Source organism: Aspergillus flavus, chromosome 7 (genome assembly GCF_009017415.1).
Source record: "Aspergillus flavus chromosome 7, complete sequence".
NCBI classification, from domain to species: domain Eukaryota; kingdom Fungi; phylum Ascomycota; class Eurotiomycetes; order Eurotiales; family Aspergillaceae; genus Aspergillus; species Aspergillus flavus.
This window is the reverse complement of record NC_092404.1, coordinates 436,418-454,555: the sequence shown is the minus strand read 5'-3', so window position 1 is coordinate 454,555 and position 18,138 is coordinate 436,418. Positions and strand designations below refer to the sequence as shown.

At 49.6% G+C, this 18,138-nt stretch overlaps 7 protein-coding genes across 7 annotated transcripts; 2 read left to right on the top strand and 5 right to left on the bottom strand.

The window, feature by feature from the left end:
- Window positions 1-147: 147 nt before the first annotated feature.
- Window positions 148-1,808, bottom strand: F9C07_2219729 (uncharacterized protein; the record flags this gene model as incomplete). The annotated part of the gene is made up of 4 exons (XM_071509711.1): window positions 1,682-1,808; window positions 1,442-1,626; window positions 1,313-1,413; window positions 148-1,288 (listed from the first exon to the last, which is right to left on the bottom strand). Exons 1-4 carry the CDS (start codon window positions 1,716-1,718, stop codon window positions 148-150), a joined length of 1,464 nt encoding a protein of 487 aa, XP_071366840.1. The 5' UTR covers window positions 1,719-1,808.
- A 531-nt stretch (window positions 1,809-2,339) lies between these two features.
- F9C07_2280539 (uncharacterized protein) lies at window positions 2,340-5,199 on the bottom strand. Its single transcript, XM_041287354.2, has one exon. It carries the CDS (start codon window positions 3,898-3,900, stop codon window positions 2,533-2,535), a length of 1,368 nt encoding a protein of 455 aa, XP_041149923.1. The 5' UTR covers window positions 3,901-5,199; the 3' UTR covers window positions 2,340-2,532.
- A 102-nt stretch (window positions 5,200-5,301) lies between these two features.
- Window positions 5,302-8,081, bottom strand: F9C07_5306 (putative plasma membrane stress response protein). Its single transcript, XM_071511334.1, is given in 4 exon segments — window positions 5,302-7,252; window positions 7,268-7,601; window positions 7,656-7,809; window positions 7,882-8,081. The coding sequence occupies 4 exon segments, from the start codon at window positions 8,018-8,020 to the stop codon at window positions 5,588-5,590; spliced, it is 2,292 nt and encodes a 763-aa protein (XP_071366839.1). The 5' UTR covers window positions 8,021-8,081; the 3' UTR covers window positions 5,302-5,587.
- Window positions 8,082-10,695: 2,614 nt separating this feature from the next.
- F9C07_5305 (putative PKS-like enzyme) lies at window positions 10,696-12,732 on the bottom strand (the record flags this gene model as incomplete). The annotated part of the gene is made up of 3 exons (XM_071511333.1): window positions 10,696-11,559; window positions 11,883-12,462; window positions 12,521-12,732. 3 exons carry the CDS (start codon window positions 12,730-12,732, stop codon window positions 10,696-10,698), a joined length of 1,656 nt encoding a protein of 551 aa, XP_071366838.1.
- Window positions 12,733-13,164: 432 nt separating this feature from the next.
- Window positions 13,165-13,631, top strand: F9C07_2143575 (uncharacterized protein). The gene is made up of 2 exons (XM_071509186.1): window positions 13,165-13,394; window positions 13,481-13,631. The coding sequence occupies exons 1-2, from the start codon at window positions 13,321-13,323 to the stop codon at window positions 13,575-13,577; spliced, it is 171 nt and encodes a 56-aa protein (XP_071366837.1). The 5' UTR covers window positions 13,165-13,320; the 3' UTR covers window positions 13,578-13,631.
- Window positions 13,632-14,737, bottom strand: F9C07_2280536 (SUKH-4 immunity protein-domain-containing protein). The gene is made up of 2 exons (XM_041287353.2): window positions 14,459-14,737; window positions 13,632-14,408 (listed from the first exon to the last, which is right to left on the bottom strand). The coding sequence occupies exons 1-2, from the start codon at window positions 14,615-14,617 to the stop codon at window positions 13,752-13,754; spliced, it is 816 nt and encodes a 271-aa protein (XP_041149920.1). The 5' UTR covers window positions 14,618-14,737; the 3' UTR covers window positions 13,632-13,751.
- On the top strand, window positions 14,738-17,722 carry F9C07_2280535 (uncharacterized protein; the record flags this gene model as incomplete). The annotated part of the gene is made up of 8 exons (XM_041295036.2): window positions 14,738-15,188; window positions 15,239-15,355; window positions 15,405-15,488; window positions 15,548-15,718; window positions 15,771-15,795; window positions 15,846-16,418; window positions 16,486-17,449; window positions 17,513-17,722. Exons 2-8 carry the CDS (start codon window positions 15,244-15,246, stop codon window positions 17,720-17,722), a joined length of 2,139 nt encoding a protein of 712 aa, XP_041149919.2. The 5' UTR covers window positions 14,738-15,188; window positions 15,239-15,243.
- Between the last annotated feature and the right edge of the window lie 416 nt (window positions 17,723-18,138).

Genomic DNA, 18,138 nt, shown 5'->3' with positions numbered 1-18,138 from the left:
CCTTTGGGCTCTGTTGGATCCGTTACCAATAATTGACAAGTGCCAACTCAGGAATTTGGCTTCCAATATGCTCGGGAGGATTATGATCAGAATTAATTACGCATCTTCAAGAAATCGTGCAATCAATGCTACCAACTTAGTCGCGTACTAAGTTTTATTCTCCAAGCCGTATGCCAGGCCAGAAAACGCGCCGTTGAAAAGAATAGTGTAACCTATGAGGCAAGGTAGAACCGGCCAAAGATTCCCCACAAGCCATGACTCTGGTCGTAGATGGGAGGGTTTGAGAAGTCGCAATTGGAGTGACTGTTCAGAACATCCAACTTTGACCGGGTGCCCTTCCCTTCGTCGTCGACAACTTGTTCTGTTTATCCGACCAGGATCGAGAACCGTACAGGTCCTACTTTCGTAACAGTTTAAACAAACGTAGTTACTGTCCAATGGCTGGTTTTTCAGACGGACACACCCAATATGCTGCCAGGAATAGCATTTAGAACAACAAACACCCTCCTCTTTCAAGCCACCAGGCTTACCACAGCACGGTATAGAAGACTTGAATGTTTGCACGACGATATCTTTGATCTGGGGAATCGAGGCATAGTAGCATTGCTCGGCCACAAAGGAAGCCTGCGAAAATGCTACGGCATCTCGAGGTTCCGACGCGTAGAGCAGTCTTTGAAGAATTTCGGGCGGTATATCATACTTCCACGTTTCTCTATAAGCGCGAGACTTTATCCGGCAGTCAGATGTGAGAACCCGGACAAGAGCACGAAAGCCGGGTGAGCATTGATTTGCCGACACATTTGTCAATAAGGCTAGACTCTTGGAAGCCATGACAGTGCCATGAAGCAACTTCACGAAAGCCACATGAAATGGTGACATGAGGATCAAGTGGACTTCGTTGCACTCATACTCCAGATTGTTAATGTATGATTTGGCCTTCAATATGGCCCCACTTATCATGGCCTCGGACCTGATGTCTTCATGCAATACTATCAGGTAACCGTGGAACCAATAGATGTCTGCCTCTGGATGCCTCCAAGATGGAATGGAGGAGAAGGAGATTGGAAGTTCGAAGTCCCAGGCAGCAAGACGAAGAAGGGCTATACATAGCAATTTGAATACCGTGGAACTGTATCTCCATGTCAAGGGGTCATCAATATGGAAGCGCCAATGAAAGACAAAGTCGGTAAACAATAGCTCCTGTAGCTCGTTCATAGGAGTAGGGATGCCAAAATCGAAAGTAAGTGTTTCAGAACCTAGTGGTTCATATTGGGACCCATCGGCCACGCTAGTATTATCAACTACCAAGTACGCAGGCCGTGGAAGTGGATGATTGATCAGAATGCTGAAATACTCTTCATGAAATCTAGCCAGGTCGATTCGTATCGCTGTAGGTACCAAGGTACCATCAGGCTTTTCCCCAGAGCAAGATTATGAAAACACCTGCATCTAGGTCGATAGTGTATACATAATCTAAATTTGAATGAATCGGACTGGGGCATGGAGATAGCACCCACCCCTTGAGATCGGTGGGCTTATCAAGTACTTCTCTCACCCTCCGTAATGTCCGTTTATCATCCGGATGGCTTATCTGTGCCCGAGGATGATACGAGCGGTACCATTTTCCTGGAGGGGGTGGGTGAGCGCTAGTAATTTAAAGAGAGAATCTAGTCTTACTAACCATGGATGTGTAAATTCCACAGTCCTCTACAACCCATATCAGTGATGTAGATTGTTTCCGCGGGATGGATTCCCTTGACGTTAATTGATTAGGGTTGACAAAAGGGGTGGGTCAGGAAATGGATGTCAGGTTCGGTGCCGGGCTTACTCTTTGTCCGGCCTTCGCTGCATATCTAAACAGAGGCCTGAGGCAACTTTTATGTACAGTTCCATCATCACATTTATTGGGGACGAAAGGGTTTTCTACGGAGTATTAATCTACAAACGTAGATAGAAGTGAGAGGGGCTGCTACGCATATTATGGAAACGGTTGGACTTTTCGCTCTCGGGGTAATCTTCAGAGAGCCGATCATAATGATCATGGCCTATACCTGTAGTAGTGCCGTTTTTGGTTTCTTGTATGCTTTCCTTTCCTTTCCTTTTTCTCTTTTTCTTTTTCTTTTTTTCTTCTTTGGAAAAGGGGGTTTCTATCCATAAAACTTTGTACCAGTGTGCCCACATGTTCACAATAATTGATCCACCGATCAGTTAACTTAGATTGCTGAGTTCTCAGCTACGCGAGGTTTCGATGTGTTCGCCGGGGCCCCTATGGGCGCAGCGTTGATGACTAGTAGATGAAAACAGATGTAAAGATATGTAGATATATAGTTCTATAAGGCTTTCTTTCTTTGTGTATTCATTAAATAGTATGATTCAACAATTGTCCAATATATGAACATCTCCATTCATTAAGATAACCATATTAATATCTATGCTTGCAGATCTACTGCCTCATGTGCCGGCACAGAGTATCCCAATCGATGTCCCATCCAACAGGTGCGATGTACATAATAGTATACAGGACGTGCTACATTACTGGCTCTCCCTGGAGAGCATCGACCCCATCATTTCTAACAGATACCGCTCCCGATAGAGCAACACCCTCCGTCCGTCCTCCTGGAGAAAATGGCGACAAAGATCGCGCAGTTTGGTTTGCAATGCGACAGGAACGCGGAGGAGGTGATGGGGAGAGACGGTAATCTCGGTGTGTTCCGAAGAGGAAGATGGGTCACGGAAGACGGCGTCGCGGACGTCGGAAGGAACGGATTTATCGCGTGCGAGCCAGTCGCAGAGGGAATCGAAGAGGTCGTTCGTGATCATGAATTGAACGAGAGAGTCCAGACTCGTCCAGTCGAGGGCCTCACTGGGCGAGGGAAGGGCACCGAGTGCGTTGAACAGGGTGACCGTAGAGGCAAGACTATCCAGTAGCGGTCCGTCTTTTTCTTCGTCGCGGATTTCTTGCGTCTCGCGGATTAGGATGCCCCGTTGATCGTAGTCGCTGACGATGGGACGGTCGTAGCCCAACTGGGTTCGCCAGAACCGGTTGCATAACAACTGCAGTACCATGCAAGGGGCTAGCACCACGTATCCCCACCACATTTTGGCTGTAACCATGGATGCGGCACCGGCGATGAGACCGGTGAGACCGGAAACGACGGCGTGCCACTTGAATTTACTGAAGCGGAGGTGGAGACGGTCGCGGAACGGTGAGAGGGCCGGGGCGCGCGTACAGAGTCTATCGTAGCGGTGGAATCGCCGGGCAAGGTAGACGGACCAGACCGCATTGACGACGCCGAACGCTGCGGCAAAGGAGTTTCCCACGAACCCCGACAGGAGGTTACTGGCGTCGAAGACTTTGGGATGGGCTCCCCAAATGGCCATGATTGTACCGGTACCGACGAGGAGAGCACCGAGACCGAGGAAAACGTCCATCGCGACACGATCAATGAGCTCCGTTCCCAGTTCCCGCCATCCAAGGCCAAGACGGCTGTCGATCAGCCGGATCAGATCCGGGTCAGGGTTGGCGGAAGCCAGGTAATCATGTTTCAGCGATTGTAGGTATCGGCGTTCGGCGCGGAGCAGTTTGACATTCCTCCAACTCAATATAAAGTCACGGAGGGCGACAATACTCATCAACAAAGCGATTGGTCCTCCAATGGCCATCAGGATCATTGCATGTCGGGGTACAGGGATCTCATTCCACACATTGGCAGCGAAATCACCGGCATTGGCGAACTCGAGAAACCCTGTGCTCGCCAATAAACTGTTCCGGTACCAGGGAGGGTGGACCAAATGCAAGCGTCCGCGACGACGGACGACAGTCACCATAGGGACAATCTTTCCCGTTTCATTCTCTTCCTGAAGAAAGAGCTCGGTTTTCGATTCGGAGAAGGGACACATTGGGTGACCGGAGGAGACTCGCTCCTCCAGAAGAGCGAAGTCAAAGAGGTGGGGGAAAGGAAGGAAGGAGATAAGAGAGGATGGTGAGAGAAAGAGAGGAAGGAAGAGAGGGAAAGGGGGGAAGAAAGAAGTGTCACGGGTGGGCACCCTGATTTAACGGAACGGGTAAAGACAAGAAAATGAAAGCGAAAGGGGAACAGGACGACTAAAAGAATGGAATGTCGGTCACGGACTTGAAGAGGTGGAATTGGGGAAACCACCCGAGGTCCGCGATTGGTCACCACGGATGACTGATTGACTTTCCCCTGAACTTGGCGTTGCCTTGTAGGGCTGAAAGTGGGCTGCCACTAATTCAGTCTTATAACTAGTATTAATCCATTCTGGAGATCCTGAAGAACTAGAAGGATTCGACGATTCCTCTCAGTCATCCTTCCTTCGATCTGGATAATTCGTGGCATGCGTACCACCCTTTACCGCTCATTACCTTCCCAACGCATCCCTCTACTGCATGAACAAGCATCTGCATCCATGCCCATCCCTACCCAATCCACGTATCAACTCTATACCGCAGGAAACATGCGAAAAAGGACTGATTATTGGTGTACCTATCATAAGCTGCGTAATCATCTGTTGCCGAAAGATCCGTGCCCCGCTTGAATCCAGATCCCTCACCAATCCCATGTCTCAGCCCTACCGTGGAGTTGACCCATTCCGGAGAGGACCTATTTCAAGCGATGAGGGGAACTCATACCATTCCACATTTCCGAAGGGTCCACCCTGCCTGTCAGAGTCCCAGTTTCGTACTGAGGATACGTAGCAAAGCGTGGTTGGGTCTGGTATTAGTGGTAAATTCTTGTGTGTGGTCCGTGGAACAATGTCGATGTGGGAAATCATCTTCCCCAGTCGGGGGAGAATTATTGAAACCAATCCATGCACGTGGATTCGCTAGACGTAAAATAAAAGCCATGTGACCCATGCAAGCTGTTGTGCTACAGGTTATTTGCCTGATGGAGCATGATACATACTTGTGCTCTTTGCCGGTTGCGGATGTCTCAAAATATATTTCTTTACCACGTGATAAAACGATCACCATTCGGACTAGCTGACTTTTTTTCTCAAGCCATCGACCCCTTTCGTACTATTTTCCATAGTTAATTATCACTTTCTATACCAAGATTAAGACTGGAGAAACTAGTGAGGTAACTGTCCATAGTAAGCAATTTGATCAACGGGTGGGGCCAATAGACTCAGTCTCAAACTTTCACGACCATGAATACTGAATAAGTGGTTGGTTCACCATCTTTCCCTCCCTTTGATTACAATACTAATACCAAAAGAAATGTATGAATAGACCCGATGTGTATTAAATAGTAGATATCGACTAATGTAATTCGTGCAGAAAACCCCAGAAGCACGTGACTCAAGGAAACGGAAGGAAGGTCCCTAATATATGTACAAGATCCTAGCTATATGCGCATCTCTGAAATGGATAACGCTATAGTTATAAATGATTTGGATGTCAAATCCATGGTAGCCGAGTCTGTTGCCTCGGGTACAGACATAGAGAGAGATCCCGCGCAGCAGGGAGGTTATCGACACCAGCGATAGTTACAGGTCAACCGTATAATGTGGGAAACGCGAGGAAAAAAAGGAATCTATCGTTCAAGGTGGGCTGTATGGGCGCACTCTATGCGCACTTTTTTATCTTCTCGGACTTATTCTCTGATTGCACCCGATCTCCCATGCAGAGGGCTTTAATCAACCGAACGCCGGCGTCCGCGGTGTCCTGGGTGGCACAAGACCAGAAGCGCTGCTCACTTGATGTCTCATGATGACCGGGGTGCAGGAACTCCTGAGAGTTCGTTCTGACATCTGTTCCCGTGGTATAAACATTGACACGGTCTTCGAAGCGGACGCGTTGTCGACCCTTAGGAGATGTACTTCGCGTAAGGGAGTCCAAATAGTTCTTGCGAAGCGCATATCGTTTGGCGGCCTCTTTGCGAAGCGAGCCGGTGGCGATCTTCTCCACAGCCGTCCGTACAACGAACCGGAGCCCTAGATATGCCCACTCCGCCGCAAGGAGGATCAAGAGGAGAGTGGATAAACGCACGTCGGCCATGTTGCCGCGGTACAGGTAAACGATGGCTGCAGTGGACAAAGTTCCTAGCCAAGTGAGAATCTCCAATCCTTGGAGCGACGGCCCAATGGAATCGGCTCGGATGGGGGGCGGCCGCTGGCATTCGAGACTCAACTTGAAGAAGTCTCCCCGCAGCTCCAGCCAGTTATTAAGTAGAAAACCGAGCGGTACCAGCGGCCATGACGCGCCGAAGAGTGCTAGATACCCGTACTGAACGCACATCTCTAGTGTATCGTCGTGGACGTTGTACTCGTCGGCTTCAGTCTCGTTCCGGACTCTCGACAGAAAGGATGCCTCAGCCGGGGAATCGTTCAAAAGCTGGTCGGTTCGGTAGGAATTACGACGGCCTTGTCCAGCCGGCACATTCTTTTGTCGATAGTCGCGCCACTTCTGCATGACCACTCGTTTCACATAGGGCAGCACAATCTCCTCCCCAAAGCTCATGACCTGTCCCATCACCGAGAGGTAAATGACCTCTTGTTGCAACCGCGAGGGATCAATATGGACTCGGCGGGTGTCGAACGCCGTTGCCAGCTTTCCAACGCGGATCACATCGAGATACGGCAGCAGTCGGGCGCCAAATGGGACATAGACAAATGCCGTGAGGATCGTGGGGAGGAAAGAGGTGATGAAGTTCATGACGAAGGTTTTTGTGGTCTGTGCAATGTCATACTGGTCCTGGGTGCGATAATTTTCGTAATCGGTTAATTTGGTGGCCATGTCCGTCAGGGTATCGTTGATCCACGGAAGTGACAGGGAGAAAAGGACGGTCGGAAGGAACTCGAGGTATTCCTTGAATGGGCCGGTGTAGACTTCCGAGATTAAGATTTCCATGGCGAATGTCACCACGATCAATGAACCCAATGCGAGACCGGCAATTGAGGCAAAGGGCAGCAGCAACAGCTGGCGAAGGAATTGTTTGTGCGCCGGGAAAACACGGACGGTCTCCCCCGTGACAGAGTCGCGTACTTCCTTGTCCCATACATACTGCGGGCGATTCACTTTCAGGGCCCCCACGCCCCGGACGTTCCATCGGAGGCTGAGGTCGGTTTCTCGGATTTTCCAATACTCGACAAACACGATGCACCAGAGGCAGTTGACCAGAGCGGACGTAATCGAGTAGGGTCCTAGATAGAGCCATGTAAAGATGCCCCATGCCGCAGGGAAGACCAAGAACGTCGAGTAGCATTGGATGAATGCGAAATAGTAGGCGACCTAGAATCACGGCACGTTAGCGTCGTACACCAGGCGGATGTAGTCCGGAGATACCTTCTCTCCATACAAGGCCCGAATCGCATCCAGATCCTCTGCGTTTAGCAATAGCGTGTGACTCCATTTGCGCAATAATTTGGCGTTGGCGGTCGGATCATGCAGAGGGAAGGTGCTGGCCACGTTCTTCCACGGGCCTAACTGCGCGGTGACGCCCGCACCGCCGAGTGCCTTGGACCAGGTGACGGCGTGGTATACGGATCGGAGTTCTTCAGCCGGTGTTTCGGAGTCGATCGAAGTGTGCTCGTCGCCGATGGGGAGTTCGTGGATAATTCCATACAGCCAATCCTTTACTCTAGACGGTATTAAAATCTGGTAAAAGCGGGGTGGAGAAAGTGACTTGTCCTACCGAGATTTATAGACCATATTCCCCAGATGGTCGCGGGGGACGCGGATGCACAGCAACAACGAAGCGCCATAGCCAGGGCGAACTTGCACTTGTAATTTCGCATCTTGCAGATCTTTGATGAGGGTTCGGAATTCTTCGATGGCCTTCAGCATTTCTGGAGAACGTCAGCATGTTTAGCGAGAGCGGCTTTCACTCGACGATCGGATTGATTTAGAGAAGAACATACCAGTATCCTCAAACTGGTAGTGGATGACCCAATCCACACCAAAGTTGTGGGCATCGGCCGCATCGAGTTGGCGGCTTCCCGTAAGCAGACCCATGTCGACTGAGGGATGTTGTGCCAGAAGGTATAGCAATAAATTCATTAGAGGGGATTTAAGGTGTGATGGTCAGGCGGTGAAGGGTTGTCCGCATATCCGCGGTTCGGTCAACGAAAAGTCCCTGCAGAAAGGCAGGGAAAAGGGAAGGGAGGAAAGGGAAAGGAAGAGAAAGAGATAAAACGGTTAATCAGGGTTTGTCTGGGTGCAAGGGGTGCGCCCCACGGACATTTTAAATATTGTTTGTCGATCTTACACAACATTAACATTCCTGGACGGTAAAAAATCGACATAACGATAAATAACTAATTGTGAGTATTAATAGCAGTGTTGTTCCTCTCCCTGTTTGGTATCCGTGGAAGTAACGAAGTGACAACCGAGGATCCGTGCCAAGCTTTCAGCCCTACAAGGCAATTGGCTCTCAGAGTCCAAAGTATGGAACCTTTTTTTCCTTGTTGCCAGTTGCCCTGCAGCCTCGCGTATTCTGGATGAATTCCGGGAATGGAGGAGCCATGGATGAACCTCGGAATATTTCCCAAGGACTCGTAAGCAATGATTCCCATTATTCTTACACTCCAAGGATGTATCCTGCAAAGGAACAGAAATATCCCGACCAAAGAACAACTCACCTACTTTATTAGGAAATGGCTGTCATTGTCCACGCCACTGGTGCTACACAGTAATTTCTTTATATGGCAACTAATCCTGCAAGCGAATTAATTTAATTGGTATGTGGTTGCCTAGAGGGGAGCTATGGCTCTCCCCCGGGGGTTTGCCTCTAATCTGGATCCTTCCACCTACCCACATGATCGATGTTGTGCCTCACAGGGGAAATGTTTCGCCTCCACTAGGTTTCTGTACGGATGGATACTCTGTTACGATTTCCATATATAGATGCGCTCCTTTCAGAACATGCGGTTTGTTTCATACCAGAACGGTATGATACCAGTAAAGAGGAATCGTACTCTGATTGGGAATGTTGCTGCCTGCGCAGAAAAAACAAGTGCCTTACAGGTTCCATTGGCGTCACTCACCCGAATCCGGTTTAGTGGCAACCCCAACTACTTTTAGCCGCCGGTAGTTTGGTGGAGTGAAATGGGGGTCCTGCTATTGCCAGCCAATCGTTTCTCAATAGTGGAGGAATCCTTACGGGAGATCGCGGATACTTCTCTTCTCTTCGTCTGTGTCTAATTTCCATTCTTCCAGCAATGATCATGGTGTAACGGTGTAAAATATGATTTGCGAAATAGACGCTGCCTGTACTCCGTATGGCACTGAGGAATCAGCCAGTAATTTATTTTTCTCGATATACCATTTTTCCTCCCCCAGCATTGAAGAACGCATGTTCTTAGTCAGCGGGAGGCACAGCAGATGTGGACATAATGTATACCTTCATTTCCCTCCCCTTCATCTCCATCTGCATGTGTTGCAACCCCTTCCATGAGCCGCTTCAATAAGTTACCGATTGACTCTCCTATCTTCCGACACTCGCTCATTGCGACCTTTGCACCGAATAAATCCCCTCGCCGTCCACATCTTCAACCGACGGTCGAGTACTGATCGCCCTCAACCGAAAAGAGCTCTAGCGCCGCTGTTTGCTGACCGCCCAAGTTCACCACCGCCTTTCTCTCAGCTCCATCCACCTCAATGCTCTGGGACGCTTGTGAAATCATGGCTCGTCGTTTCTTTCCTGGCCAGAGTGCAGCCTTTGGCTTGAGTCTGCTGCTGTTTACCTTCATGTTCTTACCCACGCTGGTCGTGTTGTTGGCTGTGATCGTCTTCTTTTTATTCTATTATCCTCGCTTCCGAAAGCCAGTCCACGAGCATTAGTCCGATACGAAACCAGAGGAAAACAAAGCAAGAAAAAAAAAAAGCATTTTCAGTATGATGCTCAGTACCAGGAAGCAGTCGTACAATGGCGCTAACAGCTTCTACAGATCCGCACTGTACAATATATGATGCATGGCGCATGATGCATACGATTGATTCGATAATCACTAATGGCTGAGTTTGGCGCGGAGTAATACGTTGTTTTTTTTGTCAATTATGTACTATATTTTTCGACTGGGTTCTGATGACGTTTAAATTTCCTTATGGTCTTTCATTTGATGCATACCTCCGATGCTGTTTTCCTTTGAAAGGCAGCACAATGAAGATATCGATTCTATTTCCGGAAAGGCAATTACCCTGCCAGATTGTCTTCCTGTTCCTACTCCATGTTGCGTACTGCAATCCTTATCAATGCTCTCAAGTCTACTAGATATGCTAACTTAACTATTTCCATCTGGGAGTTCATTGGACTAACTTTCGGCACAAAGCTTGGCTGCTTGGGTTATGGTGCTTCTTGTGCAGCTGCAGAGCTTGAGATTTCTGGTTCACACCGCCAATCAGAGCTCCTGGAATAACAACATGTAAAGGTCGAGAAATGACTTCAAAGTCTAAAAGAATCACCCTCGCCTCCCAGGCAACTGGTAGGATACTGTGGAATAGATGGCTGCATGTACCTTCACTATGACCTCTCCCGTCAACAAGTGATAAGGGCATCTATTGAGTATCGACCTGTGCATAGAACATGCCGAGATTACTATATCTACTTATATTCCCGTCAAAACATGGTTCCCCTACAACTAGCCGACTTGGTGCGTGGTGCGTTATCTATATCAGTGTCACATGGTTAGCCACCTGCCTGCCTATCACAACATGACTGAGACGTGCGCGTACTGCTAGCTACCCACCCCTCTTCCTTTAGTGCAACGCTGCGCAACCAAGAGACTCAATGTCTCCAGCGTGGCGGCCCCTTGAGTATCAAAAACAGCGAGATCGACCTTAAACTGCTTTACAATCCAATTCCGCAACTCAATGCCCAGAAGGGAGTCCACCCCTAGCACCGATAATGGTCGATCACGCTCAACCGACGAGCCATCTTGCATCGTTATCAGAGGCTTCGCCAGCTTCTTGATAATCGCCTCGGCAGCAATTTGCGCCGCTTCCTCCAGGGACGCTGACGCCGCTATTTGCTCTCGATCACTGATAGCATGCTGAGCGCCCCCGGAAACAACACCAGCACCGGCTCCGACCTGTTGCCGATTCCCAGCTAGCATAAGCTGCTGCAGCATAGGCTGCCTCTCATAATCAATGCTGTCCAGCCCATCACCACGACCCGTCCCCAGACCAAGCGCAATCTGCGCCTCACGAGGAGTCGCCGACTCCCTTGCCGGATCACAACAATAGTCCAAAATGCCGTAGAACTTAGCCCGCGTAATCGGCTCGAGGGTGCCGTACGCGAGAACGCGACGCAGCAAGCTAGGATCTTCTGCCAGGATCCCGTCATCAACCATCGCGCCGAGGTCTAGCGCAGTGGCCTTTTCACCTTGGCTGACCCGGTACCGGGCTAGTGCGTCTTCATACGTGTTCCCCGCGTCATAGTTCGCTTGTCCTTTTATTCCGGCTAGACCGGACGCCGAGGACAGGAGAATGAAGAAGTCCATCCCGCGAGGGAGGACCGAGTGGAGGTTCCACGATCCTCGGGACTTGCAGTTGACGGCGTCCTTCCAGTCGTGGTAGGGCGTTTGAGAAAAGAGGCGGTCCTAGGGATGGGTTAGTGCATGGACAACGGCAACACCGTATGTAGGCTGGAAAGCAGAAATTGTGATGCATACTATCCATTTCAAATTGAGGTTTAAGGTTCCGTCACTATAGAAAGAGCGCAAGTTGTAGCTGCCACTGATAAATCCCGACCGCGGGTTCACCACTGTCACAACTTCTGAATTTTAGAAGCCGGAGGAATAAGAACGGCCGTCTGATGACTGATCGCAATCAAATCCATCTTCTCGTCAAACAGCAAAACCTCCATATCCATCCGTCCATTCAGAATGCGCTTGCATTCATTTCGCAGGTAGAGCCAGCGAACGCCCTCAGAAGGCAGGCGTTGCTTGATCTCCGTGGACAAAGTCAACGACACATTGACCATTCTGGCCTTGAGCGTCTTGGAGCCGTCCTCCTCCAGCGCTCTCCAATCTTCTCGACCTTCCTCGCGCGCCTTCTGCTGTTGCTCAGCAAACTCGAGCGTGGCCGCTATGCTTCCCGTCGATGGTTTGCCGTCTATGGGCGGGAACAGATTCTCTTGGACAGGAAGGGGCATTTCCACTATGAATTGAATCATCTCGTTGGTCCATCGCGCATAGGTGTCGGTTCCTGTTCCTTTCCGCACCAGAGAGCCCTGCGGGTGGCAGTCCCAGCCCGGTTCAATCCACTGCTCGACGAAGGTGTCTTCGCGGCGCGGGGTTCTCGGGATGAAGGCCTTGGCGTAGGAATGTCCCCGGCGGAACCCATCCGGGTAAAAGGCGCAGTGGTAGGAAATCCAGTCGGGATGGCTGTCTGTCTCGAGTTTCGTGAGGTCGATGGGTTTGGGCTCCGGCGAGGGACGCCAGCCCGTTTGAAGCGTCACGCCTTCGATTGAGAAATTGGTGAGTCTGACAATCCCACCCTTCCTATTAGTGCTTTCTCTTTCTACAATTTATTCGCCAATCTATGTAGGTATCTACTCACACCAGATCCCCCGAAGTGGTAAGCTTATCACCCTGGAATGACTCGACGCGCAGAGTGGACCATCCCTTGCCGATGCTCACCTCTCGCAACGTCATCGTCATCGGCTTGGTGGGGAACACAGGGCGATAGAACTGCACGACTGCTGAGCGGAGATCAACTTGATGCTGCATCTTAGGATGGTGGCGGGCATAGTGGAGGGCATATTTAGCCATCACACAAGCGATGTAGCCTCCAATTGTCACTGTGACCCAGCCCGGCGAGGCGTGTCAGTCCGCGCTCTCTCTCTCACTCACACACACACACACAAAAGAAAAGAAAAGAAAAAAAGAAATAAGGAAATGCTGGAGGCAAAATGTCTGTTACGTACCATTGCCTATCCCAATGTCTGAGGGGAGCTGCAGTGTGGTTGAGGGGCCGCTGGATGGCTAAAGTCCAAGGCTTGGGATAGACTTGTGGGAGGAGAAGTAGCCATGATGTATGTCTAAGTTGCTGTAACAAAGTTTTGCTGTCGACTGCAACACCGGGAATACCTTGGAGGTACTTGATATATGTGAGAGAGAGAGAGAGAGTAAAGACAAAGAGGGGTTGGAGCTGAATACTAAAGTACCAAAGGAACAACGGAGCAAAAGAAACAAAAGAAACAAAGAACCCTGTTTGCCCCTTGTCTGGCTTACGAAGCCTCCCCTCTTTTTCTTTTTTTCTTTTTCTTTTTCTTTTTTTTTTCTTTATTCTCCTCTACGTGACCAAGTTCCACCTTGGGTATTCGATCACATATATATATCATTCTAAACCTCGGGCCCATGGAGAAAAGGCCCGTAACCACAAAACAATGGATACAAGTCCTGTCCGCGTTTGTGGTGTTCCTGAATACCTGGTTAGTCGTTCTTTGGCGCTATCTTATCATTCATCATACAAGGAAAAGCGACACAGAATCAGCACAGCGCTTACGGACCAGGGCAGGGGTATACTGCTATCGTTTGGTACAGCTGGTTGCAGAAGTGGTGCAAATGCTTATACTCTTAGACACTTCCAGGAACCCTCGTATGAAACACGCTAATCTTCTTTGGTAAGTTTTTCCAACAGCCTATGTTACGTGTTTCTGTATTACATAGTAAGGCGCTGTCCCATGATTAGAATACTTTATAATACCTATAGCCCCCCGTACAGGCGCATTCTTCATATCACATAGAAACACAGAGAAAATAAAATTGTCAATGGACTTGTATTTTGATTATGAGCCAAGTGACTCGTCCCGAAATTCCCAGTCATCTAACAATTCAGAGAACAGATCATTCCACAATTCGGCGTCCTCCGCGTAAAAGTCATAATCTCTCATTTTCCCCCGCAATATATCAAGCGGCCTTTTAAGGATCTCAACCCGGCGCTCCAATTCTTCCAGAGAGAGATCTAATGGGCTTTCACGTAGATCCTTGGTTACGGCGACCACCATCCCCAATAGCACGGCAAGACTATCCAGCCCTTGTGCGACTAGACCTCGGTCACGCCCCAAAGAATCATAGCAATCTCCATTATACCAGAATACATGACCATGCTCATTCTCCAGCATGACTAACTGGGTATATACTTCTCCGAGACAAAAGCTTAGAGCCGGTACTTCATCTTCAGGATCATGTATCCCATAGAGCTCTTCGCCCGTATACCTACACAAGCTGTCCCCCTTGTCGGCAAACGCTTTCAAGTGGATAGAGTTAAAGCCTATGCGGGGGACCTTGACGGAAGGGAATCCGATATTGATCAGAAACTCTCTGGCCGCTTTGTTTGTTAGATCCACTGGAAGATCAGCCTCCTTAGGTCGCCAAAGTGATCCGGGACCAAACTGTTTTTCCAGCCAGGCTTGGTTTGGGGCAGCGTCTTGAAGGACATTGTGCTAGGTAATCATTAGCAGCTTGATCCAAATCTTGGGAGATCAAAACGTACTATGATTGATTCGAATATTTTTGGCTGACTCTGTGGTCGGCTGAAGACATGGTAGGCCTGCTGACACGTCTGAGAAAGAAAATATGCATCGGCGATGGAGTCGAGGCTGCAGTATACCAAAAGGAGAATCTCTGGTGGAAGGTTTAGGAACCCTGGCATTTCTTGAGCAATTAATTGTCATAAACATCCGTAACCGACAATCAGATTCAGAAAGACGGCTCAATCTATAGGTCAGTGAGTTGAATTGTTGTGGCAAAAATATCTCTTGGCACTTGATAAGTTCCCGCACAATGCGTGACTGTTCTGCCGCTACCACGGAAATGCCCTCGTGTTTTTGCTTGCAATACACTTTTAGCGCACGGAAACCATACTATTTCTGTCAATCAGTGAATAGAACGGACTTGGTACCTCAGGTAGGGTTCGGCCTAGGTCCCGACAGCTTGGATGGGTCTATTCCTCACAAGAATTCCTCGTTCCCGGATCTCACTTATTCCAAGCAAGGATAGAGGATGGAGACTCTGGTATCTTCTGCTCCTTTCCTAGCCACTCACCGGGACTAGAAAGAACATTTGGGCACGCTCACCCACCTCAATATTCTTTTGAAATACCCACTATCGAGATCAGAAAGTCGCAGGGGGCCAGAACTTTGACCGTGCACTCGTCCGAGTCTATACGGCCATCTTGAACTATACTGCCGAAGACAACAAAGGTCAGAACGAGAGTTTCAGTAGTATGTTGTCCTACGAAATCCACCCAAATCCATCGCTGACCACCCGGCAGCTCGTATGTACCATAGCATCCTTGCTATCTCCGACCAGCCACTTGAGCAATTGAAGGGGAAAATTGAGGAGGAGCGTCTAGGCGCAGCGAAGTGGGCAGACTTCACAAACACCCTTCGTGAGTAGACCGTTTAGCAAAAAGACAGAAAACTGCTCATCCAATATAGGAAACCGCGAGGCGGCTCAAGACACCCTCAACCTATTAGATAAGTCTATTGGCATCTTGAAAAATGTGAACTCGAAAGTGTTAAGTAATATAGTCCAGATCCAATGGAGGATACACCGTGCAGGTATTAACTGACTATTCTAGGCGATGAAGAACACAAGATCTTAGGATGGGTATCAACTGCACCGTTCTCTGACGCGCAGACGAGAGCCCAAGAGAGCCGGGCTTCCGACACGGGAAAATGGCTTCTTGAGATGGAAGAGTATAAAGATTGGAAAAGGCCGCCTGGCAGTGTTCTCTGGCTCCCAGTAATTGGTGTGCCCTAGTATTCCTGCTGGGGAAGCCGTTGCTAACGTACATCATGTAGTGGGCTGCGGGAAATCAGTCCTCTGGTAAGTCGATAACGGCAATATGACCGCGAATCGATTCTGACTATCAGCAGCTCTACTGTCGTGCAAGATATCGAAGGTCTCTGCAAAGAAGATGCGTCAAAGTCCCTGGCATATTGGTACTTTCAGTTCAGTTATGATGAATCCCAAAGCGTGGACCGTATGATGAGGTCTGTCGTTCGACAACTTAGTCGGACGCCGCTTGCACCGTCCGTTAGCAAGACCCGGGAGGAGCATAGCAGGAAAGGAAGCCAGCCGGATCGGAAAACAACGATGGGCATGCTCGACGGCGTACTATCGAGCTTACCCGGAGACGCTTACATTGTTCTTGATGCATTGGATGAATGTCCACAAAAGCCGAACCACCGGGAACGAGAAAGCCTTCTCTCCTTGTTGGTCAGCATTGCCGAACGGTACAAGGAAAACATTCATATATTGGCCACCAGTCGGCCGGAGCAGGATATAAGCCAGACAATGAAGAACTTCCCCTCGATCAACCTGGAGCAGCGACTGACCAAGGACGTTGAAACTTTTGTCCGCGCCCAGCTCGACAGTGGAAGCCTCCGAAAGCTGGATGCGGACACGAAGGTGTTGGTAATCGACACTCTATTGCTCTCCCGAGAACGGTACGACACGCACACCAAGCCTTCATTCCCCAATGCACGACTCTAGGTACTGATCTTAATTGTCCAGGCGCTTTCGTTGGGCTGATCTGCAGGTTAAGAGGCTGGAGGAATGCCGAACAGACGACCATATTAAGGAGGCACTGCGCACGATTCCGGACTCGCTCGAAGCCACCTATCAAACCATTATAGACAATATCGCAGAGCGGGATCGGTCCATCGCACGCGGGATTCTGATTCTCATGTGCTTTTCTGCCGCGCCGCTGGACTTGCAAACCGTGGCTGATTCCGTGTCACTCCGGTCTTCGCGTCATGTCATGGACATTTGTACTACATCATTGTTCAGCACATCGGGTGAGGAGGCTCGATTAGCCCACTTTTCAGTGAAGGTATTCCTGGTCTCGGAAGATGCGGATGGGAATAGTTGCCGTTTCTCAGAGCGCGCTGCCAAGGATCACCTGGCGAAGAAGACGGTTGACTGCATTTCTTGCCAGACCGAGGAATTGAACCAAGAAATGGCGGCCAAAAAGCCTTTCCTTGCATATGCGTCTTGTCACTGGCAGGCACATGTCGCAGCTCTTGTCGACATTAATCCTCAAAACGCAGACCTGGGACGCAAAATAGATAGCCTGTTCACCGAGCCAACAGTCGACAGTCATGCGATTACCAATGACAACCAATGGAACAAACTCCGCAGCGAGTGCAAGCCAGCTATCGACCGGGCTACTGAAATGGGGTTAGTAGGGCCCGTGGATACTCTGGTCAACCAGGGAGCAGACCCTTTGCAATCCTGGAAGGCCATGTCATGGTGTCCGTTGAAACGTGGTGCCCTTGAGGGCCGTTTGAAAATAGTGGAGTTGCTGTTGAGGAAGAATATTAAAATCTCTACCGAGCTTGCCAGGGACTTGATCGGCCTCGTGAAGCACGATGTGGAAGGAGAACACGCATTGGAAGGCGTTCTGAAGGCCTTGCTGGACCGGGGGGTTCTGCAAGACACGGCACGAGGCTCCAGCGAGTCTATTTCAGAGCACATCGTTAGTTACGCGATGACAAATCAATATTAGGGATTGCTAATTCTGAATATATTCCTTGGTTAGCGAGATAGGGGTCTGGTATCAGTACCCATCACTGCCCTTGCACGTAGGCGACCGGCGAAGCTTCCTCTCTCGGATGCCCTTTTGGAAGGAATGGCCATAAAGTGCGACTCTGCCACCATGGATACCCTGCTCCAGGCTCGTCCCGACATCAAAGTGACGGAGAAAATCTTGGTGGCAGCTGCACAAAACAACCTGGGTGTAAGGCTCTGATGTCGCTCCTGGAGAAGAGGCAGTAATGCTGAAGACTTCACAGGCCAAGATATGTTCCCAGATGTCAGCCGGGATGCCATGTGGTGCGTCTCACCAGGCCAACTGGCTCAGGTCGCCCTTCTGTCGAGCATAAGGACTTTGAGGGTTAGAAGTTGACTTGTGCTTTAGTCCGAATGGCGAGGTAGGACGTAGTTTGTGGTGTACTGAGGAATGATTGGTGGTAATCGCTGGCAGCAACCTGGAACAACTGTTGCAAGAAGCCAGATTCATCGCCATCTAGCGGTTATTTTTTTGTGAATATGTGCTCCCCTGCGGCCAAGCATCAAGAACCCTGTTTAAGAAGCGTATGATACGTGACCATATAAATCTGGAGGAATAGTCCCACACACCAAGCTCCACCGGATAACCCCCTTGGC

Excerpts from the sequence above, each read along its gene's own strand:
- F9C07_2143575 (XM_071509186.1), top strand. The coding sequence starts at position 13,321 with ATGGAGAAAAGGCCCGTAACCACAAAACAATGGATACAAGTCCTGTCC. Across the intron at positions 13,395-13,480 it reads GTGGTGTTCCTGAATACCTG|GGGTATACTGCTATCGTTTG; the intron begins GTTAGTCGTTCT and ends GGACCAGGGCAG.
- F9C07_2280536 (XM_041287353.2), bottom strand. The coding sequence starts at position 14,617 with ATGCCAGGGTTCCTAAACCTTCCACCAGAGATTCTCCTTTTGGTATAC. Across the intron at positions 14,409-14,458 it reads AAATATTCGAATCAATCATA|CACAATGTCCTTCAAGACGC; the intron begins GTACGTTTTGAT and ends ATGATTACCTAG.
- F9C07_2280539 (XM_041287354.2), bottom strand. The coding sequence starts at position 3,900 with ATGTGTCCCTTCTCCGAATCGAAAACCGAGCTCTTTCTTCAGGAAGAG.
- F9C07_5306 (XM_071511334.1), bottom strand. The coding sequence starts at position 8,020 with ATGAATTTATTGCTATACCTTCTGGCACAACATCCCTCAGTCGACATG. Across the intron at positions 7,810-7,881 it reads CTACCAGTTTGAGGATACTG|AAATGCTGAAGGCCATCGAA; the intron begins GTATGTTCTTCT and ends GACGTTCTCCAG. Across the intron at positions 7,602-7,655 it reads AATATGGTCTATAAATCTCG|AGTAAAGGATTGGCTGTATG; the intron begins GTAGGACAAGTC and ends AATACCGTCTAG.